Here is a 27,313-nt window from a genome sequence, read left to right on the forward strand (position 1 = left end):
CACCTCTATTGCTTGGGAAAATATCTAGCTGGGTGTAGAGTGGTTCTATTTTTAATTTTTTGAGGAACCTCCATATTGTTTTCTAGAGTGGGTGCACCAGCTTGCATTCCCACCATCAGTGCGAACGAGATCTTCTTTCTCCACATCCTCATCAATAATCTGTCATTGCCTGAGTTGTTAATGTCAGCCATTCTGACAGGTGTGAGGTGGTATCTCAGCGTGGTTTTGATTTGTATTTCCCTGATGATGAGTGATGTTGAGCATTTTTTCATGTGTCAGTTGGCCATCTGGATGTCTTCCTTGGAGAAGTGTCTGTTCATGTCTTTTGCCCATTTCTTCACTGGATTAGTTGTTTTTTGGATGTTGAGTTTGGTAAGTTCTTTATAGATTTTGGATACTAACCCTTTATCTGATACGTCATTTGCAAATATCTTCTCCCATTCTGTCGGTTGCCTTTTAGTTTTACAGATTGTTTCCTTCACTGTGCAGAAGCTTTTTATTTTGATGAGGTCCCAATACTTCATTTTTGCTTTTGTTTTCCTTGCCTCCAGAGATGTGTTGAGTAAGAAGTGGCTGTCACCAAAGTCAAAGAGGTTTTTGCCTGCTTTGTCCTCGAGGATTTTGATGACTTCCTGTCTTACTTACATTTAGGTCTTTCATCCATTTTGAGTTTATTTTTGTGTATGGTGTAAGAAAGTGGTCCCAGGTTCATTTTTCTGCATGTCGCTGTCCAGTTTTCCCAGTACGACTTGCTGAAGAGACTGTCTTTATTCCATTGAATATTCTTTCCTGCTTTGTCAAAGATTAGTTGGCCATACATTTGTGGGTCCATTTCTGGATTCTCTATTCCGTTCCATTGATCTGAGTGAACCAGCTGTCTGTCTTTCTGTTGTTTCACAGAATTCGTCTAAGCTGGGTTTGCTTTAAAACTATGCTGAGACACACAATTTAGGTGAACTGCATATGTGTTTGTGTGAGATTCGAGCATCACATTTGTAGAATAGGCAACACAGTTTTCCTTTACATCTGGCAAGAGGGGTAGAGTGGCTTAAGACTAAAACAGGAAGTCTGCTTCTACTCTTATGTTGATACCTGATTGGGGACCCTGTGTACATTTCCTCAATTAGAAAGTGAAGGCAATTGGCTATAAGGTTCTCCAGACTCCTTTTAGTTCTAAAATTCTTTGACTTCAATTTTAATTATTACTTTTCCACTCAAAATTGTTGTTTTAAAAAAGTGGTTTGCCTCACATGATTAGTCTATATTTTTGCACTAAGTTTCTCCTAACAGTCTGTGCCAGGAATTGATAAGCTTTGAGATTTGGATAGTGTAGCAGCAGAATCCCTTTGTTGTGACTCTGAGAAAACTTTTTATATGCCAAAATCTGTTCTGTAAGAAATAGTGTCACATGGTTAAGACACTCATCCTGAATTTGAAGAGTGGAAAATGACAACAGAATGCCAGTTACACAGGAGTTCATTCAGCAAATGTAAACTGAGCATCAGTATTAAGTACTTGGGCTGCCAAGACCTTGAGCTCCCAGCTTAGCATGGAAGCCAGACACACAAATATTGAAATGTCACTGTAATTAGAAGGACCCTGGGAAAGATGTGTGCAGAGTGCCAAGAGAGTAACAGAAGCAATTGCCTCTGTGGAATGGAAAATAGGAGAGATGCACCAGGAAAGACTTCAAGACTTTTTGTACCCATGGGACTCTTCGTTACATGATCAATCATAGAATTTTCAATATGATACATACACGCAGATCCATACATTAACCGATTTTTTAAACACCTCCTTATATTCCTAATTACTATAATAATCTTAGTTACTGCTAACAACCTACTCCAACTGCTCATCGGCTGGGAAGGAGTAGGAATTATGTCCTTCCTACTTATCAGATGATGGAACGGCCATTTTATGTACAAGGAAGCATATACCGAGGAATGGACAGAAACCTTGAGGAGATTGCTGCAGAGAGTCTCTGGTAGTTCTGTTTATGTCACCTATTAGAGGCAGATGACACGCCGAAGTAATGTGTATCTAGCTTGGGAAAGTCTGTATGGACTTGAGACCATCCTAAGCATTAAGGAGACATTTTAAGAAAGTAAGGAAGAGCAGCTCCCTTGCAAAGAGGCAGAGGAGGCAGTGTTAGACTCTTAAATTTCTAGTTTGAACACCATGGAGAAAGGACGTTGTAGGCAACAAGAGTGAGGACAAAACCACGAAGAGCCAAGATAGAGAGTAAAGGGGATTGTGCTGTTCTTCATCTGTCGGCCCTTCTTTGGCCATCAGACTTTCCTGGTGTAATTGCTTTGGAAGCCCAGGGAGGGTTTCATACTGTATCCTATGGAGTTTGGTCTTTTTCTGTGAGCAGTGAAGAGCCATTAAGGTTTCCAAGCAGAATAATAATGACAGCAGATTTGCTTCTGTAAGACTCTAATGGCAACAGAATGGAAGCTAGATTACAGGGCCCAGGATCTTGGCAGAGACCCTCACAATACTACTACTGAGGACTGTGGGAACCTATATTAAGCCCAGAGCAGAAGGGATGTAGAGAAGGGGATGGAGCTGAGAGTCACTGAGTTCCAATAATGACAACAATGATATTAGCTGAGATTTATTGAGGGTACCAAATGTCTGGCATAAGTTCCTTATATTTACTAACTCATTGAATCCTCACAACAGCCCCGTGAAGTGGGCACTATTATTATTATCTGCATTTATAGATGAGAGAACTGAAGCACAGAGACATTAAATAACCTGGTGCCAGTGAGGGCAGTTTGGGAATGTGAACCAAGGCAATCTATTTCGAGTCCACACTTTGTAATCGCCATATTGTCTTGCCTCTGAATCAGTAAGCATCTGTAAGATGTGGTGAAGAGTTGGATGTAGGTGATGAAGGGAGAAGAGCCATCGATGATGACTGCTAGGTGGACCAGGAGGTTGGAGATACCACTCACTGAGATAGGAGGACAAGAGGCATCTGGTGGAATGATAATTTTGGGAAAATACCAAGTTTCCAGGTTCTTGTGGGGCATTCAGCTGGTAGCATCCAGAAGGCATTTGGATATACCACTGATCCTTGAACAACCTGAGGGCTAGGGGCACTGATCCCTCACCGTGCAGTCAAAACACCTTGTATAACTTTTGAGTCTTCAAAAACTTAACTACTAATAGCCCACTGTTGACTGGAAGCCTTACCAATAACATAGTTGACTAGCACGTACTCTGTGTGTTATATGTATTATTTACTGTATTTTTATAATAAAGTAACCTAAAGAAAAAATGTTATTCAAATCACAAAGCTAAGTCAGTGAAGCATCTGACTTCGGCCCAGGTCATGATCTCATGGTTTGTGAGTTTGAGCCCCCCATTGGGGTCTCTGCTGTCAGCGCAGAGCCCACTTCAGATCTTCTGCCTCTCTCTCTCTCTCTCTCTCTGCCCTCCCCTGCTCATGCTCTCTCTCTCTCTCTCAAAAATAAATAAAAACATTAAAAAAAAAGAAAATCATAACGAAAATACATTTATAGTACCATACTGTTAAAAAATCCACCTATATATGGGCCCGCACAGCTCAAACCTGTGTTCTTCAAGGGTCATCTCTGACCCTATCAGTTAACCCTTCAAGGGTCGACTCTGGACTTGGAGCTCAGGATGGGTCTGTGCTTGGCAGTGATGTATAACGCTAACTACAACTAGTTTTATTAGGACAAACTAGTGAATTGGCGAAGCCAAATTTGTTTTTAGTGACCCTTTCATCATCATCCTCTATCTGAAGGGCTGGGTAGAACTTTATGCCCATTCTGCATCTCTGTATAGGTACATGCAGCACATATATTGGGGAAGGAACTCCTTTATCAGCGTGAGTGGGAATAGTCCAAGGAACCTCAAAGTTGTTGGATTTTTTGTAATGAAGACAGCTCCACAGCATATAACATCCACGTTTACAAAACAGGAGTGATTAAATACTAGCATCTCTCTTGCATCCAACTTTGCGTTCCATTTTATTTGCAATTAAAATAGAAATGTTTGGGGCACCTGGGTGGCTCAGTCGGTTAGGCGGCCGACTTCGGCTCAGGTCATGATCTTGCGGTCCGTGAGTTCTAGCCCCACGTCGGGCTCTGTGCTGACAGCTCAGAGCCTGGAGCCTGCTTCATATTCTGTGTCTCCCTCTCTCTGACCCTCCCCTATTCATGCTCTGTCTCTCCCTGTCTCAAAAATAAATAAACGTTAAAAAAAAATTTTTTTTTTTTAAATAAAATAAAATAGAAATGTTCTCTGCCTATCTTTTCCAAGAGTGTGGTTGCCTGATGGTCCTTTGAATTGGATGAACAAGATGGTGGTTTCAACCCTAGCCAGGGTGACATGATCAGGAACATGGGATCCAAAGAACAGAGGAGTCACTGGGAGCCCATGCCCACTGGTAGCAGGAGGCATCATCCTAAGAGGTAGGGAGGCCCAGGAGTTTAAATGGAAGTACATGTTTCCCCTCTTGTCAGTAATAAGCACTTCCTTTTCAGAAAAAAGAACTCCCTCTCTTCTTTCCCCCCTCTAATCTAGGGTTTAAAAATACAGCCAAAGAAGCATAGCAAAGAAGTGTGGAGACCTAAACATCATACACAGAGTATTAATTTTGAAACTATTTAAACCTCTGACAGTTATGTTCAGTTAACTTTAAAAAGCCAAGTAGGGGCACCTGGGTGGCTCAGTCGGTTGGGCATCCGGCTTTGGCTCAGGTCATGATCTCACGGTCTATGAGTTCGAGCCCCGGGTCAGGCTCTGTGCTGACAGCTCAGAGCCTGGAGCCTGCTTCAGATTCTGTGTCTTCCTCTCTCTCTGCCCCTTCCCCACTCACACTCTGTCTCTCTCTCAAAATAAAAAAAATTAAAAAATTAAAACATAAAAAACAATAATAAAATAAATTTAAAAAGATTAAAAGCCAAGTAAAATTGTTGGAAATTACTTAAAACTCTGTTCTTACGTATAGACTGATAAGTTTTTGCTATATTCTTTTTTTCAATGAAACTTATCTGATTGTAAGATTCTATTTATCTCAAGTCTAAGTGAACTGTGTGCTTGTGGCCTACTTGAGATGTTAAAAATAAAGCTGAATTGCACTCTTATTTGGCTCTTCCACTCACTTGGGGCAAGGTAACAACTGTTTTCATACCTGTTATCTCAAAGTGTAAGTTTTGATTGCTCTTAGCTATAAAATCTGTTTGGAATTTAATGTTTAAACACAAAGTCTGCCCATAACACTCAACTTAAATTCTGTATCTGTTCTCTCCTGGAATAACTGGCTTCCTTTCTATATTCCCTTCTGTGGTAGACACGATTCTAAGATGGCCCCTTGATTGCCACCCCCTGGTGTTATACTAGTTTATGTCATGTTATGTGGCAAAGGGCATTTGCAGATGTAATTAAGGTCCCTAATCAGTTGACTTGATTATCAAGTTATCAAGTTGACTTGATTATTAGTTTGGGTGAACCCAAACTAATCAGACAAGCCCTTGAAAACTGAGAGTTTTTTTCTGGCTGGTTACAGAAGTGAGGTCAGAGATAATTCAAAGCATGAAAGGGATTCAAATGTGAGACAGGTTCTCCATTGCTCAGAAAAGGAGGGGACCACAGGCAAGGACCTGTGAGCGCCCTTAGAAATTGAGGTCAGTCTCCAGTCAAAAACCAACAAGAACACAACTTCAGTTTTACAACTGCAACTGAATTCTGCCAACAACATGAATGAGCTTAGATGAGGACCCTGGGCTCCAGATGAGAACCTGGACAGCCAACAGTTGATTTCAGCTTAAGCAGAGAACCCAGCCATGCAATGCAAGATTTCTGTGCAATTTTTAAGCTGCTAAATTTGTGGTAATTTGTTATGTAGCAATAGAAAACTAATACTTCTCCCTTGCTCCATTTCTCTCTACTGATGCTAATTATTAGTCTTCAGAGTTGCAGCGTTACTTATTAGTCTTCAGAGTTGCAGCGTTACCGTCTCTCAAGCTTGCATTGGTATGTTTTCCATTTTTTCTCCTAATAGCCATTGAATTAAGGAGACTCCAATTTCTTTTCTCCTTTTCTCTTTTAAAACCTGAGCCCAGTCTTACTGGTTCTGTCTTACTGGGATTCTTGGTATAGATTTCATCCTCTGGGAAGGAAGTAGGGAAGGCTCTAATCTCTCCATGTTTATACTGTTCAAGTATCATGCTTAAAGTTTCTGTTCCTTTTCATTTTAATGACGTAATTCTTGGTGATGTTATACCGTAGATGTTTCTCGTGTTATCCATTGGACTGGGTCTGTTCCCATTTCACACATAGAAAGTAACCAAAAGAGCTGTATGTGGCTCTGCCATAGCAGAGGTGGAATTGGGACCTAGAATAGAAGGAGATGTGTGGAATGTGCCGGTGGGTGTTTGTAGTACACAGCAACAAGGGACAGTTGACTGGTCATGGATATTGGAATCTCACCAGTGAAGTCTGTAAGCATGCCAAGAAGAAAGCATCTCAATGTGACAGTCTCACGTTGGGGAAAAGAACAGATTATATGTGTGTGATAGTTCTATTTTAGTCTCTTTGGTTACATTTGGATCCTCTACCTAGTATTTCTCTTGCATCTAGAAAAAAACATTGAAATGGAAGGAAATAGTCTCTCGTTTTAATAAGTCATGAAATCACATTCTGGATGCTGGTCTACTGGATAATTTGTAAAAAAACAACAACAACAACAAAAACAAAAAAGTTTTGTTTTTTTAAATTTCTTAGACCTGAAGGGAGAAGGGGATGGAGTAGCAGGCTTTTTTTATTCATTTTTAATGTATCCACATTATTGAGGTAAATTTCTTTAATTAGGTTTGCCCTTATCTGTGAAAAATCTAATACATTTACATACGCTGCAATGGATTCCAATTATCTGTCTATCTGGGCAAGCTTATAACACTTTGACTCATTTTGGTCACTTTCACATAGTGGCTCGCTATCAGGCCTTGGTCAGGGACACCCTGTCCCTGCCCCCTGCCCATGTGTTGAGGCTGTTCTATCCCTTACTTGTCAATGTCTGGGAAAACCTTTTTAAGATGTTATTAAATTTGCATAATTTAAACTTTGTAAACACAGACTTTTTTTATCTATAACTGCCAACATAATTCTGGTCCACTAAAATTTTTTATTTTTAAAAAGTATAGGTAATACACTTGAACTGTTGCAACTGTATCTTGCCTCTGTTCAAGTCAGCTAAATATTCCATGTCTCACATTATGTATTTAGATGGCCCTGTATACAGAGGATTCGATGTCAAGGTAGTTTTCTTTGTTACATTTTCCCATGGAAAATTATATTAATAATTTATCTGTAAGCAGTATAGTTGGTTAGGGGATGTAGGTAACCACAGTACCAATTTAATTGATGACGTCTTCAGGTCAGTGTCTGTAAACTACTGGTGTTTGGGGTTTTGAGGTTTTCTTGACATTTTTTGAAAGAACAAATTTTTTAAATTTTGTTTTCCAGTTCTATTTTGAGAAGTTGCACCTTGCTTATCAGACATGCTTTGCATTTGTTTTAAGCCTACTATATCTTTATAGACCTGTCTATAAAATTTGGTGATCTGATTTTTCTTAAGTCTTTGTTTACATCTAGTATTTTAATGGGAGTGTTCTTTCATATTGAAGTTTTTTCTGTTTGTATATTGAAGTGATAGAGGCAAAGTATAGTGTGGCTCTTGCCTTCAGGGCAACTTACCTGGAAAAACTAAAACCTCGGGTGTTATCTGTATTTTTCTTATTAACTCTCTTTGATTTGTACAGAGAATATTAAAATTCACTGTTTTTGTGTACTGATACTAGAAACATGATGAGAATATCAGCAGTGGCATATGTGTAAATCTTTGTTTCCCTTTTTCCAAAATCCTGTTTGGTTTTTTGTTCTAAGGCTGTGCGGGATTTTTGGAAATCCCTTAATATGAGAAAGTTCTAAAAATTGCCAAATACGTCATTCAAATTTTTTTCTTAAGAATATATCTTCTGTAGTGCCTGAGTGACTCAGTCAGTTAGGAAGTCTGACTATGGTTTCTGCTCAGGTCATGATCTCATGGTTCATGGGTTCGAGCCCCGCGTCAGGTTCCATGCTGTGCACAAGGTTTCTCTCTCTCTCAAAATAAATAAACTTTTAAAAAAAGAACATATCTTCTGGTGTAACTTCTATGACATTCTATGACAGTGAATCATTTTTAAATTTGATTCTTTAATATTGTATGTTTTATTTGTCACATAATAAAATTCAAGGGGATCTAAATCAAATTTGAAACTAAAAATGACAATGAAAATCCCATTAAGTTGACCTATGGCTCAGTTTATCCTCTGAACTAAAATTGTTAGCTTTAACATTATATTTACATGGTGAATACCATCCCTTTATTTTGTTGAAGTAGAAGTGAAGCATAAAATACAAATGATTGTACATCGTGGAGTATTTTCTCATTGGACAAAGAAACTGTATTGTGTACCTGAGTCAGGCTAATAAGGGAAAGGACACTTACTGAAGAAGAAAATAAAACCAAAGTCATATTTTTTCTGAGCCTTTTATCTACAGGGTACTATCCCGAATTCTTTATATTTATTCCCCTTCAATCATTTCAACTTACTTAGTATTATTGCTATCATCGTAAATGTGAGAACACCGTTGCTCAGAGAAATTAGGTAATTTGCTCATGGTCATACGGTTCGTGAGTATTAGAACCACAGTTACCTAAATCTGGTTCCAAACTTGAGGTTATCTTTGAGATTTCACACTGCCACCCACTTAACGTATTATAAATTCATTTAAATAAGTGGAAGCAGAAGGCTGGGGACAGTGAAGGGGAGAAACGTGCCTGGTGATTTGGCCTTTGCCCTCTCAGGTAGCTTGATGTCTGGGGAGATCCTGAAACAATGCTTGCCTTGCTTGTCTGGTTCTCTCAGTGCCTTTTTTTGGTGTGAACATCTCCTCACACAGCGCGATAAGTACATACATCACACCAACCAAATGCATCATCCTACATTCACTGTCCAACACTGGAGGACACACTGGATGTGTGAGACTTATTGAGAGAGGAATGTCCGTTATTGTCTTTTATGGATTGCCCAACAGTAGTTCTCCCGTGTCGGCTTTCTGATGTAAATCTGAGTCCCCTTCCTCGCCTGCCAGAAATGTGATTCCATGGTATGTGCCCAGGCACCATGCTAGATTTCATGTATTTTAAACGTTTGAGGAAATACTACAATTGCTCACCTGTTTTTCCAAACATCACTTGGCATAGAATTCTTATCTTTCAAATGTTAGGTTCGTTTCACCATTTCAGAGCATAACATTTCAGATTTGACCTAAGTAGGCATACTTCTGTTTCATACAGCAGGGGTCTATTATTCCTGGTCAATCTGTTGAAAAAGGAATCCTTTGTCCAAGGGTTCATTGGAAAAAAAGGTAATAATATATCCCTAATCTCTCTTTCTCGTTTTAAACATCTTTCTCTTTTGTTTCATGCATTCCTTTTTTGCTTAGATTTCCTCATGAAGTTCTTTGACATCATTAGCACTTAGTACTTTGTCTAAATTAATCTCTAGTTCCTTTTCTTCTTGTTGGGATTTCATAGTAAACCATAAAGCATAAAATACAACAACTCCTTCACTTGCTTAGAACCCAAGACTACAGTCTTTGGGCCTTCGAATAGAATATTCATCTAAAGATAGGATCTTAGGCAATGTAGATTTCTGGATGTTTGTGTAGGGTAGGAAGACATCAATAGGAGATACTAAAAAAAATAGTCTTTTCTAAATACTCTGCTTTCCTCGAAGTGTTTAAATGTTAAATAAAATCTGAGTGCTTAATTTATACTTACACGTATTTGATGTGAATGCTCACCATTTTCTACCCAAGACTGTTCATTCATAAAGCATTTATTATAGACCTGGTCTATGCCCATCAGTCCTTTGGAATGTAAACATGATCTAGTTGGGGAGACGAGAAGGTGACCTAGTTGTTCCATGCATAGCACTCAGGTGAAGACAGGTGTTATGGGGATTTATTTATTTTTTAAAAAACCAGCTCTGGCCAGTTTTATTAAAGAAAACTTTTGCATGATTCACTTTTCACCAGTCTGTTCTGGCATGCTTCTAATGATATCTGAATCACCTGGATCAATGATAGCATACTCTATATGTGTGCATACTCTTCAGTATTTCCCACGTGCTGTGCCCTGTTCAGTGTTACACTGTAGTAATCGACACCAGTCTTGGCCGACATGGTGTAGTATTCTATTTAAGATTTCCTCAAGGCTGGATGGTTGTTGGTGAGGACACCAGTTTTGCTTTGCCATGTTTGCTCATTTTCAAAGTCTGTGCTATCCACTTTTCATAATGAGTTGGAGGCTAGAGCTGATCGACTCTAGAAACTTTTTCGCCTTCTTTGTGGTCACCATACCATGTTCCTTCCTGCCTTAGGTTCCAAACAGCGTCAACCAAAAGCAGCTGCCAAAATGGCTGAGAGCGAGAAAGGAAAGAGTTGCTAAGGGGATTTAAATACTTAGCATTTGTTTTATCTTTCTGAACTTTTGATACTTTTAGTCAGTAAAGGAGCTGGAAACCACTTTTGGATTAGTCAGCGTGGTATGACAGCACATATTTGTTTTAACTTAATCAGAATATTTTCCCCAAATAAAAATATCCTGGAGGCTTCAAAGGAAAGAAAACCTCTCTGATTGAGTTGGCATATTATTGTAGATTATGATTCAAAGAATTAAGTTGCTTTCTTTTACATTCGTACACATTTTCAGAAGACAAGCAGCTACTTAGCAGAAATAACTAGAGTTTCTGTGCTGCAGGTTCATAGCCAACGTGAGATGCAAGGGGAGGAGTTGAGAGGTAGTTACTGGATCTTTATTCGTAGTAATGGTCAACTGGATACAAAACTGGCAGGCTGTGGAGTGATTTCCTTTCTGTGGTACTCTCCTTGTGATATCACTGAAGTACTTAATGCTGATACTAATTCTCCTATTGATGGTAAATTCCAGGGAAGTTGTTTCATCTGTATTCCTCATAAACTTTTTTTTTTTTTTGCCATTAATCTAAAAACACATTATTTTTCTCTCTGCATTGGGATGCTCACCTTAGAGCCATGTCCCTGATTTGGTTTCATAAATAATTTAAAGCCAAAGCTCATAATCTATGTTAATGTAACCATCCAAATGTGAGTTAATATATCATTCCTATCTGTAATTAGATACAAATAAAGAGGCCTATTAAATGGGTGATAATGTTTTTAGTGTTTTTTAAAAATTTTTTTAACATTTATTTATTATTGAGAGACAGAGAGACACAGAGCATGAGCAGGGGAGGGGTAGAGAGAGGGAAAGACACAGAATCTGAAGTAGGCTGCAGGCTCTGAGCCGTCAGCACAGAGCCCGACGCGGGGCTTGAACTCACGAACTGTGAGATCATGACCTGAGCCGAAGTCAGTCGCCTAACCAACTGAGCCACCCAGGTGCCCCTTTTTAGTGATTTTTGAGTAATAATTATGAAGTAAACTTGAGTGGTTGGTAATATAGCCCCTACAATCACAGAGTTAGGAAGCTTGAAAGAAATTATCAGAAGCATAATATTGAGGAATGCTATTCCTCTAAACTCTGTGGCATTATTTTGAAGTTAAAACAACAACAAGAAAAGATACCAGACATTGTTCAGATTTTACAACCAGGAGCCAGGCTTAGACAGTACTTCCTTATATAGCCACCTTTAAGACTATTGGTTTTTTCTAAAAAATCAAAAATTCTTTTCTTTTTTGAAACTAGTCCATATATTTTGATTGAATAATGCAGGCACCACAATTCTTACTTTATTCTAATACCCCTGTATCAATTTGGGCTTGGGTTTGGCTGTAAATCACAGAGACCCAAAAACAAAAACCATAGGTTGGCATGTTGCCCAGGGTGGCAGGGACCCAGGTTTCTTTTCAATTGTTGCCATGTCATGGATTCAGTTCTGGTCCTAAGTTCCCTTCAAAGTCCCAAATGGTCGTACCATTCCAGCTCCAGTAATCACATCCACAGTCCATCTATCAGGAAGAATAAAGGGGAGAGAAGGGCACATCCTCTCCAAACATACATCATGGTTGCCACCTCAGTGTCGTGCTGGAGATTCTAGTCAGAGTCATTACGTAAGCAAAAGAAAAAAACACAGCATCCAGATTGGAAAGGAAGAAGTAAACTTTCTTTGCAGATGACATGAACTTGTATATAGAAAACCCTAAGGAATCTACAATAAATAAATAAACAAACAAAAGCTATTAGAACTAATGAACAAGTTCAGTAAGATTTCAGGTTATAAAGGATTAATATACAGAAATTAATTGTGCTTCTTGACACTAGCAATGAATACTCCAAAAATGAAATTTAAAAAGTTCTATTTGTAATACCATCAAAAAGAATGAAATACTTAGGAATAAATTTAACAAAAGAAATGCATGCCTTGCACACTGAAAACTACAAAACCTCATTGAAATAAAGATCTAAATAAATGCAAAGACATTCCATGTTCATGGATCAAAAGAGTTAATATTGTTAAGATGATAATCCTCCCCAAATTGATAGGTTGGACACAGTTACTATCAAAATATCCCAGCGTGGTTTTTTAGGGCCAAAAATTTGACAGGCTGATCCATTAAGTTCATATGGAAATACAAAGGACCCAGAAAAGCCACAACAGTCTTGAAGAACAAAGTTGGAAGACTCACATTCCCAATTTTAAAACTTCTTACAAAGCTACAGTAATTAAGACATTCTGGTACTGGCATGAGGATAGAAATACCCTTACATTTAAGATGAAATAAACCCTTACATTTAAAAATAAACCCTTACACTTACGGTCAATTGATTTTTCGACAAGGAGACAAGACAGTTCAATGAAGAAAGTTTTCAATTGGTGCTCAGACAGCCGGGTATCCACATTCGAAGGAATGAAGATGGATGCCTACTCACAACATGCACAAAAATTAACTCAAAATGGGTCACAAACGTAAATATGTAAGAACTAAAGCCCATAAAATGTAGGCATAAATCTTCATGACCTTAGGTTAAGGCAACACTTTTTCACATCAGACACCAAAAACACAAATGGCCAAAAAAAAAAAAAAAAGACTTCAAAAATTTTTTAATGTTGTGGTCCAAAGGACACTAGCAAGAAAGTGAAAGGACAGTCCCTGTAATGAAAGAAAATGTTGGCAAATCATGTATCTGATAAGGAACTTGTATGCAGATTATACAGAAAACTATTAAGAATTCAACAGTAAAGATAAATAAACAAATTTAAACTTGGGCAAAGGATTTGAATAAACATTTTTTCCAAAAAAGATAGAGGAGTGGCCAATAAGCACGTGAAAAGAGGCTCAGCATCGCTCATCATTTGGTAAACACAAATCAAAAGGACAGTGAGACATATGTCACAACCACTAAGATGGCTATAATAAAAAGATGGGTAATACCATTAAGTGTGGGAGAGTATGTGGAGAAATTGGAACCCTCATTCTTTGCTGGTGAGAATGTAAAATGGTGCAGCCAATTTGGAAAACAGTCTGGGAGTTCTCAAAAAAGTTAAATACAGAGTTACCACGTGACCTAACAGTTCTACCACTAGGATATTTCCAAGAGAAATGAAAACACGTCCACACAAAAACTTGTACACCCATGTCCATATCAGCAGCATGCTCTAACTACCAAAACTGTAAACTGTCCAAATGTCCATCATCTGATGAGTGGATAAATAAAATATGATACATCCATACAATCAAATACTATTTGGCCAAAAAGGAATGAAGTGTTGATATATGCTACAACATAGATGTACCTTGGAAACATTATGCTAAGAAGCTGGGCACAAAAGGTCACGTTTTATAATTCCATTTATATGAAATGTCCAGAATGGGTAAATTTATAGACAAAGAATAGATTAGTGGTTGCCTCAGGCTGGGCTGGGGGAGTAGGAAATGACGTAATGGATATGAGGTTTCTTTTGGGGTGATAGACATAGTCTATAATTAGATTGTGGTGTTCGCACAACTCTGTGAATATACTGAAGCCATTGAATTATAAATTTTAGTTAGTGAATTTTCTGGTATATGAAAGCTATTTTTAAAAAATACATCTTGGAACTTGCACATTTCCACTATATCCTATTGACTATTACTTAGTTAACAGTGTTATAACCTACTTGCTATGCAGGTGGGAACATTATTCTGTATTCTGGGCAGCCATGTGCCCAGCTAATATAAGGGGATTATTATCAAGGACAAGGAGTGAGTGAAATATTGGTGGATATCTAGTAATTTCTGCCACTTTCTAATTAGAGTTGAATCGTGACAGAAAAACTGCTACAAGTTCTTCTCATTAAGTCAACATTCTTGATGAAAAGCTTCCTAGTAGCCTGAAATAATAACCTGGGTTTTTAAAAAAATTTTTTAATGTTTACTTATTTTTGAGAGAGAGATAGCACGCAAGGAGGGAAGGGACAGAGAGAGAGGGAGACACAGAATCCGACGCAGGCTCCAGACTCTGAGCTGTCAGCACAGAGCCCAACATGGGATTTGAACCAGAGCCGAAGTCAGATGCTCAATCGACAGAGCCACCCAGGCGCCCCAATAATAACCTGGTTTTTTAAAAAGGCTTAAATACAAAATGAAGTCTGAGAAAATAGAATTGCCCTTATTCTTTATGGTGAAATGAAGACAAAGAGGAAAATACCTTTAATTTCATCTGCTAGCTCAATGTGTCAATTTGTGGGAACTTAATAGTTAAATAACCATGTCAAATAATCATCAGTGATGCTTTTACTGATAACAGCTGGGTGTATGACCCTGGGCTGGTAAGAAAACAAGAAAAGTCCTTGCCACCCAAAAATGTCACAGTCTAATTGGAGAAATACGATGTGTATCCATAAAATGCTAAATAACACAGGCTACTTTTTAATTACTGCAAAATGCAAAAACTATATAAAAAAGCAGACAATACATGCTATGCAAGTGTCATAGCCTGAGAAAATCCTGTAACGTTAGGTATCTGAGGATAATAATAGTAATTGCACTTTTGGAGAGCTTACTATGTGGCTAATGCTTTGTAGCACCTGATAAGTTTTATCTTGCCCCCTTCTCACAATAGGTGCAAGAAAGGAGTCCCCGGTGGGTGATGTCTCCCCAGGGCCTGTGCACTTAACTGCCTTGGTTGTGCTCTGAACCTGGGCTGCACAATAGGATACCCAAGGAAATTTCAGGACATGCAGGTCTCTGGACTTCACTGAGAGATTCTGATTTCAGTGGTCGATGTGTTGCCCTTCCCCTCCCAGCCACTAGAGTTTTTACAGGTCCCCAGAAGATTACAAGGGCTATGTGGCCCAGGGTCAGAGCCAAAGTCTTCCTCAGGGCTGTAGGTTCCTCCCGTGACACACAGAGGCAGGACTAGAGAAGCAGACATGCTCTCAATTGAGAAGTGTTTAGAACTGGACAGCAGCTAAGCTCAAGTAAATGCTGTTGTCTACTGTTCCCACCCCACATCCATCCACAAGGCTTTTCTCTGTTCCACAAGATGCATCTTAGCGGTCATAAGATGCCATCGCCCAGAAAAGGACTGTCCTGTTGAAGCGGATGAATGTGGAGATGCAGGTGTGTGCCCGTCATTGGAGGATCGTTCTGTTGTTCAGTATTTGGAGTAGGGGACGGTTATAGGTGGCTAAAATTGTTCATTGTGCCTGCCCAGGGGTACGACACCCATTGTCCTTTGTGTTCTTGGTGTCTGTGCCAGCTTTATTTTTGTTTACTCTTTTCTGTGAGTTTTGAGAAGCTCTTATCAAGTGACTTCAGATACCTGTATTTGATTAATACCTATGCCTGATCCTTCCTGTCCTGTCCTTCTCTTTCTTATAAATACTTCAGCCATTAGGCTAAAAACAGTTTCTTTTCTTCCTAGAGCTTTCTTTTCCACAGATTTCAAAATTATTACCTGTGCTTTAGTAATAAGGCACATAAAATAACCACATCCTCCCTGACCCTTTTATATTTTCTGTCTCTTGATTAGTTACTAATTAGTTAATTCTTTTAGGATTTTCCTTCCCTTCTATTACTTTCTCATTGGAACACCTTACTGCTTTTTCATTGCAGACAACATTTTAATTTCATGGTTTCATGATTGTTCTTTAACTGTCTTAGAGCAATTTGCTATGACATCATCTCTTCTTCCTCCTTTACCTCCCCACCCCCACCCCCCATATCCTTTTTTTACTTACCATGTCATGTCATTTGGATTGTAGTTCTTTGGGACAAAGAACTCTTTTTTTAATTTTTTTTTAATGTTTATTTTTGAGAGAGAGAGACAGAGTGTGAGCAGGGAAGGGGCAGAGAGAGGGAGTCACAGAATCCGAAGCAGGCTTCAGGCTCTGAGCTGTCAGCACAGAGCCCGACGTGGGGCTCGAACTCATGAACCATGAGATCATGACCTGAGCCGAAGTCAGATGCTTAACCGACTGAGCCACCCAGGTGCCCCTGGGACAAAGAAACATTATCATAGTGCCATGTTCTCTTCTCACAGTAAATATTGCTGGTTTGGAAAAAACACCTAAGACTTTACATACTGACAGTGTTTGAGGATGCTAAGTAAGCAGCATTAAATTATATCCCTCAGCTTATGGGATAAGATGTAACTAAAAGAATGAGGAAAGGAATTTTTAGTCTACGTCCAAGCCACCTTGGCAAATTCAAGTTTTGTATTTCTGAAGAGGACTTAGAAGGAATAGCCTCTGTAACAAAACCTTTGTGATCACTATAATCGGGAGTCTTTGCTGGTGTCGAAGGTCATGCATGTAGATGTTTTAGTTAACGTAATCTAACCACTGAAACGAAAAAGGAAAACTACAACACATCACTGCCACGACATCCCAGTCGAAGTTTATTTCTCACATCCCGGCTCAGGGTGCGGTGAGGGCACGGGCAGGTGGTTGGCTCCACTGTGTGTCGATTCAGGAGCCCATACTGCCGGCAGCTCTGCTATCTTCAGCTCGCTCCGAGGTCTTCCTTGTAATCAGTATTCAGCCCTTGCCTGAGAAAAGAGCATAGAGGATGGTTTGTAGGCATTTTTCACGGGTAGGGACAGAAAGTAGAAAATGTCATTTCTGCTCACACAGGGACGTGGCACCCCTTAACTACAGGAGGAGTCAGAAGAAGAGGAAACCTGGCTGGTACTCAGCCCCTGCTGTTGAAGGTATTTTTTTTTTTTAATGGAATGGGGACGGGGGATTGGAGGAAAGTGGTCAGAAGGTACACACTTCCAGTTATAAGAAAAATCAGTGCTAGGGATGTCATTAACAACAGGGAAGTTGTTAACACAGGAAGAAACGTTTTTTTCTTTTTATGGTATCTACATGAGATGATGGATGTTAATGGTCATTTCACAATTTACATACATCAGACATCAGTCTGTACACTTTAAACTTACATAGTGATGTGTGTCAATTATTTTTCAATAAAACTTTAAAAAAAGAGTTTAAGTTGCAAGAGAAATGCAGTGGTTTGAGTGTATGACTGACTCAGTAGGGTTCCTGTCTACATGAAAAGGATTATAAGATCAAGTAAACACCTAATTAAAATTAAACAACACTGTACGGGGCGCGCCTGGGTGGCTCAGTCGGTTAAGTGTCTGACTTCGGCTCAGGTCATGATCTCACGGTCCATGAGTTTGAGCCCCACGTTGGACTCTGTGCTGACATCTCGGAGCCCGGAGCCTCTTCAGATTCTCTGTCTCTCTCCCTCTTTCTCTCTGCCCCTCCCCCACTTGCACTCTGTCTCCATCTCTCTCAAAAATAAACACACAAAAAATGAAACAACACTATTTGTTAACAATGAGGAGGTAAAGTGCTGTGTTGTCACTTGACCAGCTTTTCTTTTAACATTAGTAAAATAAAACAATGCACCACTGCTAAATTAGATTTGTAGTAAATAGTAACAGATACCATAAAACGTATTAATTTACCCATTGTTGATAGATTTAGCTACAACATAAGGAGCAGTTTCTATCCAAACAGATAAAAATGATCCCAAGTTCAGTAAATCTGATTCTCATTACACGTGTATTAACAAATCAGATTATTTCAATGGGGTTTCATTAATCAGTCAACAAATACATGAATATCCACCACAGACACGATTCTCCTCACATGCTGAGAAGAGACCATGCTAAATGAAGATAAAGCCATAGTTTAAAAAGAAAGATAATCAGCAATATAAGATTATATGTTTGCCATGCAAATTGGAAAGTCGGGTATTCTGAGAGTTGAAAGGATTAAAAGTGCATGCCTTCTGTGGAGATACAGCCCCAAATTGCTGACCAAACGTGTTACTCTGGTGTGAGATGCCAACACTAAGAAAAAGAGAGACAAATGTGGAAAATTAAAAAAAAAACACTTTAATATAAGAGCTGCCAAAATCACAACACAACTTAGAGAATTGTGTAAAATCACACATTTGTTCTTTGTGCCATGAAGATAGCAAAACACCAAACCAACCTGGGTATGTGTCTGTGTTGTTCTCAGCCCAACTTTAACAGAAAATCCATCAGCAGTAAATTGACAGATTTAATATTAAAACATTATACATTGTCATCCAAGTACACTGTGCTTCATATTTAAAAATAAAAAAGCATTTAATAGAAATTTGGATTCTACTGTTATAGACATTATACAACTGTTTGACTTGATTGAGATATATTCTATGTAATTCATATATAAAGGCACTATAGTCATATACTGATTCAGTATATTCAAATATAATCAATTTAATTACAAGTTAAACAATGCTAGAATAGGTACAAGCTGCATAAAAACATAAGATTCAGTGTCTATGGGAAAATATTCTAAAATTTTTTTTTAATGTTCTTTATTTTTGAGAGCAAGAGAGACAGAGTGTGAGTGGGCGAGAGACAGAGAGAGAGGGAGATACAGAATCTGAAGCAGGCTCCAGGCTCTGAGCTGTCAGCGCAGAGCCTGATGCAGGGGTCAGACCTGTGAACCATGAGATCATCACCTGAGCAAAAGTTGGACACTTAACTGACTGAGCCACCCAGACGCCCTGTGGGGGAAAATACTCTAAATAAATGTAAACATTATATCTGAATATTTAAAAAGCAAAATAGAACCGTGGGGCAGCGAATCTGGGCCACTCCATGGCATTGCTGTGGATGCTAGTAAGACCAGGAAGTTTAGGGAGGATCTTGTCTATCAGTCTTTATAGTCTTGAATTATCCTTGTACTTTGTCCTTATAACCGTGATTCTCAAAATTGACGAAATGTATATAGACCAATTTCAAAAGGAAAAAAAAATGCCTATAATTCCTGTATAGTTAAATTATTTTTATTATGCCATTTAAACATACATAAACATTAAAATGTCAGAAGTTTATAAATTCGGCATAGAATATTAGCAAAATTACAAAATTGCCGCATTTTAAATGGAAAATATTAGGATTCGTATCAGGAATGCCTTCATGAAGGTGGCATTTGAGCTGGTCTTTCAAAAATGAGTATGATGACTAGTGAGTAAATGAGGATTGGAGATAAGGCTCGGACCAAGGAAAGAAAGCGAGGGGGCCCAGGTGAGTGAGACTGCACTGTGTGTGTGGCACAGAGAACAGGTCCTTTGGGCTCTAGTGTATGGTGTGGGGATATAGGTCTTCTATTCTGATGATCTCCCAATATTGTGATGATCTACAATCATGAGGACCTTGAGTATTGAGCCAAGGAATTCAGGCCTCGTTCTGTATGAATGAGAACCACTAAAGGCAGATGTCAGTAGAAGAATCAGTCTGATGAGCCGTGCTGTATTCTTGGAAGTTTAATCTACAGCAATATTTAAATGAATTGAAAGAGTGAAAAACGGTGATTGAAAGCCCAGCCAAGAGGTCAACTCCATGAGAGCAGGTACTTAGCTCAATACTGTATCTCCAGGTTCTAGAACATAGCTGGTGCTCAGTACGTGTTTGTTGGATGAATGTAGGATGGCTGAATGAATCAGCATGGGGACATCCAGGTAGAAAAGTGTAGAAGATAAAGCCTGGACAAAGAGCGCTGCATACAAGTTGGTAACTGAGAGCATGCATTTGCGAGTTGTCCGTAACTAATTGAGTCCGTGCGGGGTGTGTAAGATTGTGAAGGAAAGAGAAATGGTGAACTTGATTAACTCCTACAGTTATAGCTAATGTGTAAAAGGGCGGGGGGGGGGGGGAGGGGGGGTGAACCATGAAGGTAACAAGGAGAAATCAGAAAGGTGCATCAGGAGATTATAAAGGCCACCAGCCACAGGAGGAGAATTTATGCATTTCCAGCTTATAAATACTTATTTATAATTTTTTATTTGTTTTTTTTTAAAGCATACTTAGAAGGATTCATGGATTCTAGTTTTCCTAGCATTAAAAATAATTTAAATAGGTGTGTAAGACTTAATGTTGAGGGGATCAAGGTCAAACCAGGCAAATAGAGCATATCCCAGAAGCATGCTAGATGTGGGGAAGTTTCAGGATGGCAGTAACATATTTTGGAATTTAACACACATTGCTTTTAGACTTCTTGTCACTACATCTTTGAGCTAAATATATAAGTTTTAGAATGTTATATATAGTAGTTAAGCAACAGGCTAATTATGTCACAAAAATGTTTACTTTATGAATTCATTTAATGTAGTGCCTCTATTAGTGGCCTCCCCTAGGACATTTTAAGTGATTATATTAAGTTTTACTTCTAGACAATTTTTGTGAAACTTATTTTGCCTGAAGCAGGCAGTTGTTAAAAAAAACAAAAAAGACATAAGCTCAAAAACAGGCCCTGGTTTCTTACTACTTTATAGCTTCGAAAATCATTCTGAATCCTCTTGACAGACTGTTTACTAGCAGCTAGCAGTAGGATTTAACATTAAATTTTCATTTTGATTAACTTGACTGCAATTGTTTCTTGGCTGCCTCTTTAGAGCCCACTGTGGAATAAAATTAAAACAGTTGTATGATATAACCGTTTAGTTGCGGAAAACGACATTTCTTTTTTCCCCGAATGGTGGTGTGTTTTCCCTCTGAGTTTCCTGCATACACCCCGTGGCTCTGTTTTCTCCCTTCTCCGATCCAGCTTTTATAGTATTGCCAGGTTAATTTTCCTAAAGCGGAGCTTTGGCCGTTCTCTTATCCCAACCCCTTCTCTGACTCCCCACTGCCCACCTCCTTTCTGAGCCCAGCTCATCCATGAAGGAAGGACGAGCCCCAAAACTATATATTCCTCTTGACATTTTCTTGGTCTTCTCTGCTAAAGTCCCCGTCTCCACTCCAGATTTCTTATTTCTCTTGCGTAGCACCCAGCCTGTCCTACCTTACATAAAATTACGTGTGAATACATCTCGCTAAGAGAATGTCAGCTTCTCGAATGCAGACACCACGCTGTCTTTACAACTTTGCCCACTCTTCCAGTGCTTTGTGCGTGAAAGAGCCTCCATAAATAAATGTTTGACAGTCATCTGATCGTACACATTAAATATGTGCAGTTCTTTGTATGTTAGTTATTCCTCAAGCTGTGTTTAGAAAAAGCTAAACAAATAAGCAGAGACATGTTTGTTGGGTAAATGAATATCTCAAAATGATAACCGTGCAAAACTCTTCTTTCTTATATACCATAGTCCTGATTCTCTTACCCTTCACTTTTTCCATTTCCCATAGCACCTTTCACTTTCTAATGAATTCATAATTTAATTATTCATTTTTGTTGCTGATACCGTCTCGCTTCTTCCTTGGATCGTAAGCATCCTGGATGGCAGGGATCTCTGTTTGTTCACAAATGTTTCCCAGGTGCTGGGAACAGTGCCTGTCATACTGATTCAGTGAATGAGTGAGACTTGGAGCTGAGGGTCAGTTTCTCCCTGTTGTTTGGATTATCGTTGGCCGTTTTCAAGGCAAAAGTCCATGTGGTGTGGAAAGAACAGGGAGAGAGGTAGAGGAACCCCAAAGTCCGTTTCTGCTACAGAGTGATAGGCAAGTTTCCTGACTTGCTCTGAAGGTCATTTCCTCACCTGTAAGGGGATAACACGACCTGAATTAGAGTGTTAATTCTAGGGAGAAAAAGCTTACAGTAAATGAGATTAATAGCCGATGTTTCCTAACCACTCCTAACATAATGTGATAGATTTGGTGCTACACATTTTCCATGTCTGTCACTGTGTATCTTCACAACCACTCTGAAGTCGGAGGGTTTCTACCCAAGACCACAGAGTGGTGAGGAGCAGAGCTTTGACTAGACCAGATCTGTTGGGCTTCAAGGCCTGTGCTTATAATGCCTGCCTGATGTCTGTGTGCCCTTCCCACCTGCCTGCCTCCTGGTGGGGAGCCTTAAGGGTGGCTCCTATGGAGCAGCAATTCCAGATCTTTCTTTCCTGCCCTACCATGCTTGAGGGGGACACAACGGGCTCATAAGTACCAGCAGTCTCCTCGAGAGCTGTCTTTATGAACCTGGTGCCCCAAAGTGAGAGGGGCAGGGGAATCTGGTTTGGAAAGTTCCCCCTGGTGAATTGGACCTTCTCGTTCCTACTAGGATACCTCTGTTTCCAGATCTGTTTCTTCTTCTCCCATCCCATTTGTATCTCCTGCAACAACAATAGAGTATTCTTGTATGAAGACTTTTTTTTAAAGACTGTGGCCTTACTGGATTGGAAACAAATTTGATGGCTTATGATTGTGGTAACCAAATTGATCATTACAGCCTCCTCTACTTTTTTTTTTATTATAGAAGCAGTGAAACTTTTAAGAATTTTTAAGTGAGCTATAAATTCCATTTCAAAACATACAATTATATCACTGACTCTTGATTATTACAATATAATAAGCATCAAAAATAAAAAAGGCTAATTATTTTCTGTATAAAGAAATTAGCCTTTCAGGCATTATCTGAGCACTTAGAATTACTAAACCAGGATTCATGAGACGGATCATTTCAGCATCTTAAAAAATGTCTTTTAAGTTTCAGGGGATGGATTTTTCTTTTGAAATAACTTGTCATTGGTTCAAATGCTAAAAATGTACCTCAGAAGATATCGAAATGAAAAATAATTTCATTTGCATTCTATAAAGCTTCATTATTTTTAATTGATTGGGAAGTTTGGTAGGGGGCCAGAGAGAACTGGCAAAACACACAAAATTTAAAAGGAGATTCTGGCATCTAATTTCAACCAGTATTTCAACAGAGAGATAGGTTTATTATGTATTTTGGTGGTTGTATTTTAACGATTAAGAGCATAAGCTTTAGAATCAGTCTGACCTAGCCCCGAATCCTCACTTTTCTGCTTATTAAATCTGTGAGCTTAGACATATCACTTAACATTCTGAATCTTGATTTTTTTCCCACCTGTAGAGAGGGGACAATATCTACCTCATAATATTATTGTATCACATGAAATAATATGTGCAAAGCATCTAAATAGTGCCTAACACTTTGTTGGCACTTAATAACTTTTAGTATCCTTGCAAACAGTCATTGAGATAAAATGAGGTTTTGAAAATATCTTTGCAGATAAGTGGGAAACATTTTTATGGAATCCTGTGTACAATTGTCAGCTTGTTGTGGAATGCCTTCTTACTGCTAATTCAGAAGCAAACTTATGTCATATTAGGATGAACTGCCAAGTTCCGCAGTAGTGCAGTTTTAACCCATGAAATTTCACTGCAGAGTGTGGAGTAAGCAGATGCTAATTCTAAGTTTCTCCTATAAAATTATCTTTTCTAGGAGAATGCATAGAAGGGCTGCGGGAAAATGACTACCTTCTGATTCATTCGTGCCGTCAGTGGACCACTATCACTGCCCACAGCCTGGAGGAGGGGCACTACGTCATTGGGCCAAAGATAGAGATTCCGGTACATTATGCAGGTAAAACTTCTCTCGAGGGGCAAGAAAAGGCAGAAGAAGGGGACTTGCATATGCTAACTTTTTCCTCCACAGTGAGAAAATAGGACTTGTCTATAAACTAGAATATAATGACATAGAAAAAGAAGAATCAAACACTTTTTGTGGTGACTTTATCAGTGAAAGCTCAGTTTCATTTTGTCGTAAGTACTTCTAATCAACGCATGTAGTTACATGTGGATTCTTATCAGCTATTTATAAAATGAAAATTTTACAAATACAAAGAACGTCTCCGTGGTCTTGGGATGGCAGTCAATATGTGTAGACAGCCTCTGAGCTCCAGTGTCTCTGAGTAACCCTGGGTACAACTTAAATGTTGCTTTTGTGACTGGCTTTACAAAAGCCTTTCAAAGGCTTTACAAGACTGCCTTTTTGTTTTTGAGTGAAACCTCTACAATGCCCAGAGAGTTGCCTATCAGGAAAAGGGACCTTGCTGTAGTTCCATTGTCTAGAATGGCAGCAAATGGTAAGTGTTCAATATTTATTGAGTAAATGAATCGTTTGGCCCCTTCTTTTGTTCCTAGGAGTCTTCCAATTGCCCGTATGACCTCGGGATCACTCAGCTTCTCAGATACTCCTATTAAAAAAAAATTATAAGAAAGAATTTCTCTAGCCTGAAACTTTGTCCCCTAGAACTTTATTTCCTGTCCATAAGAGTAGCCTTCATGAAAAAAGGAGGAATAGGTAGCAGCAGAAAGTACTACAACTGTGAAATTTGGAGCCAGGCCAAAGGGACAAAGACAAGACCAACCCTGCATCCTGTCCACTCTCTCCTGCCAAGGGGTCCCACTACAGGTGGGATCCGTGCCGTTTCTAGGAAGCCCAAACTCCTGGTCTTTTGTGGAAAACTGAAAGGGAAGGTATAAGATTGTGCTTCATCACATATACAGTTTGATCTAATGTGCACGTTCTTCTCATAGTAGATTGAGTTTTAGTCTCTCCCCTGACCGCACTGTGAGTAGCCCATCAAAGCAGTCTTCCCCAAGGAATGCTTGCATTTGGTCCTTGACTCAAATCTCCTTAGAGACCCCAAACTGCCACCAGACTCCTTGGCTTGTTTCTCAAAGCCCTCAGGGGCTGGGTCTAATCTGCTTCTCCAAACTTACCTTTTCTACTCGGAAGAGGGAACCTTCCATCCAGCTAGATTGGTCCCCTCACTATTTCCTGGACATACCGGGTACTTTTCCATTTACACCATTCCCCAGCCAGAGTTAGGCTTCCTCAGCCTTGCTCTTATCAGAGCCTGTCCGTGCATCAGGAGGGTACGGGCATCCCTACTGTGCCTATATGGCCTCCACATTTCTTGTGTATCACATTCATTGAGCACATGCCCCCAGTCTTCATTCACAGATACACACATATCTTCATTTGCCAGTTGAGACTGTACATTCCTCAACAAGTGAGACCAATTCTTCTTTTTTAACTTTAAAAAAAAAATTTAATTCCAGCATAGTTAATATATAGCCTTATATTAGTTTCAGGTGTACAATATAATCATTCAACAATTCCATACATTGCTCAGTGCTCATCAAGATAAGTGTAGTCTTAATTCCCTTCACCCATTTTACCCATTCCCCCCACCCCCTTCCCCTCTGGTAACCATCTGTTTATTCTCTATAGTTAAGGCAGTGAAACCAATTCTTTTTTTTTTTTCTTAAGTCTATTTATTTATTTTGAGAGAAAGAGAGTGTGAGCAGGGGAGGGACAGAGAGGGAGAGAGAGGATCCCAAGCAGGCTCTGCACTGTCAGCACAGAGCCCAAAGTAGGGCTTAAACTCACAAACCGCCAGATCATGACCTGAGCGGAAATCAAGAGTCAGACGCTTTAAGTGACTAAGCCACCCAGGCACCCCAAGGCAGTGAAACCAGTTCTGAAACTCCTTTGTGAATCCTTTGGATCCATACATAAAAGATATAATTCTTTACGGCTATAGATGCTTGATCTAGGGATCTCATACTTACCTACGCAATGGAATGACCTGGAGAGCTTTAAAAATGACCAGTGCCCAGGTCCCATCTCCAGAGGTTCTGCTTCAGTTGGTTGCCAGTGTGGGTTGGGCATCAGAATTTTGAATTCTATGGTTAAATTATGCAGCCAAGGTTGGGACCCATTGCTCTGGGATGGGCATTCACAGTGTCAGAAGGAAAGATTTCCCCAAGTATTTGTAAATGTTTTATTGTTTTGAACATTGTTTTTAAATTAACAGCCGGGGTGCCTGGGTGGTTCAGTCGGTTGGGCGTCCGACTTCGGCTAGGGTCATCATCTCGCGGTCCTTGGGTTCGTGCCCCGCATCGGGCTCTGTGCTGACAGCTCAGAGCCTGGAGCCTGTTTCAGATTCTGTGTCTCCCTCTCTCTTTGACCTTCCCCCATTCATGCTCTGTCTCTCTCTGTCTCAAAAATGAATAAACGTTAAAAAAATTAATTAATTAACAGCCATTCAGCTTCCACTGGGAAGAAAGATATGGTATGTTCAATAGCCCCCTCTTTATCTATAAGGAAGATGACAGTACACTTAACTGGGAATCCAGGCACCGGAGGGAAGGTAGGTGGGTGATGGATGGGATAGGTGATGGGGATTAATTAAGGAGTGCACTTGTCACGATGAGCACAGGGTATGTTGAATCACTCTGTTGTACACCTGAAACTAATATAATACTGTATGTTAACTGTACTGGAATTACAGTAAACCTAATTTAAATAACCTAATTTATAAAAAAAAAAAAGAAAACGATACTTTTTTTAAATGAAAATTTGAGGTGCCATGGACTCTAAGATCATACCACTTTACACAAAAGGAAAAAAAAATACATTAAAGGAAAAAAAACCTTGAAATAGGACTGTCTTAGTTCAGGCTGCTATAACAGATAGTTGGGGTAGATTATGAACAGTTCAGTTCTCCCAATTCTGGAGGCAGGAAAGATCCAGTGTCTGGTGAGGGTCGTTTTGTCCTTTGTAGGTGGTAGTCTTCTCTCTGTGTCCTCTCTTGGTGGAGTGAGAATTCCACCATCTCTCTCCTGCCTCTTCTGATAAGGGCACTATTCCCATTCATGAGGATTACTTTGTGATTACTAGGACATTTGAAAGGAGGAGTGGTCTTTCTCTAAATCACCCCACCCCCACTTCCACAGCTATTGATTTCTGTCTGATCTGGTTGTTACCATGAAGGTGAGAAAATGGTACATTTCTAATTTAACTCCACTGTTCCTCCTCCTCTTTCTTCTTCTTCTTCTTTGTCTTCTTCTTCTCCTCCTTCGTCTTCTTCTTCTTCTCCTTCTCCTTTGTCTTCTTCTTCTTCTTCTTCTTCTTCTCCTTCTCCTTCTCCTTCTCCT

At 39.4% G+C, this 27,313-nt stretch overlaps 1 protein-coding gene and 1 pseudogene across 5 annotated transcripts in view; one reads left to right on the plus strand and one right to left on the minus strand.

Moving 5' to 3' along the window:
- The window catches only part of GAREM1 (GRB2 associated regulator of MAPK1 subtype 1), a 200,046-nt gene that overhangs the window by 52,761 nt on the left and 119,972 nt on the right, over positions 1-27,313 (plus strand). For 3 of the 5 annotated variants that reach the window (XM_049619530.1, XM_049619531.1, XM_049619532.1), the window contains one exon: positions 23,808-23,948. In XM_049619530.1, coding sequence (XP_049475487.1) covers positions 23,808-23,948 — 141 coding nt within the window. Of the gene's footprint in view, positions 1-16,293; positions 17,267-23,807; positions 23,949-27,313 lie in introns of those variants that run through there. The other 2 variants (XM_049619528.1, XM_049619529.1) reach the window with 1 other exon arrangement.
- Positions 9,417-10,450, minus strand: LOC125914281 (60S ribosomal protein L30-like; annotated as a pseudogene).

This window comes from Panthera uncia (assembly GCF_023721935.1).
Source record: "Panthera uncia isolate 11264 chromosome D3 unlocalized genomic scaffold, Puncia_PCG_1.0 HiC_scaffold_8, whole genome shotgun sequence".
Lineage (NCBI taxonomy): Eukaryota > Metazoa > Chordata > Mammalia > Carnivora > Felidae > Panthera > Panthera uncia.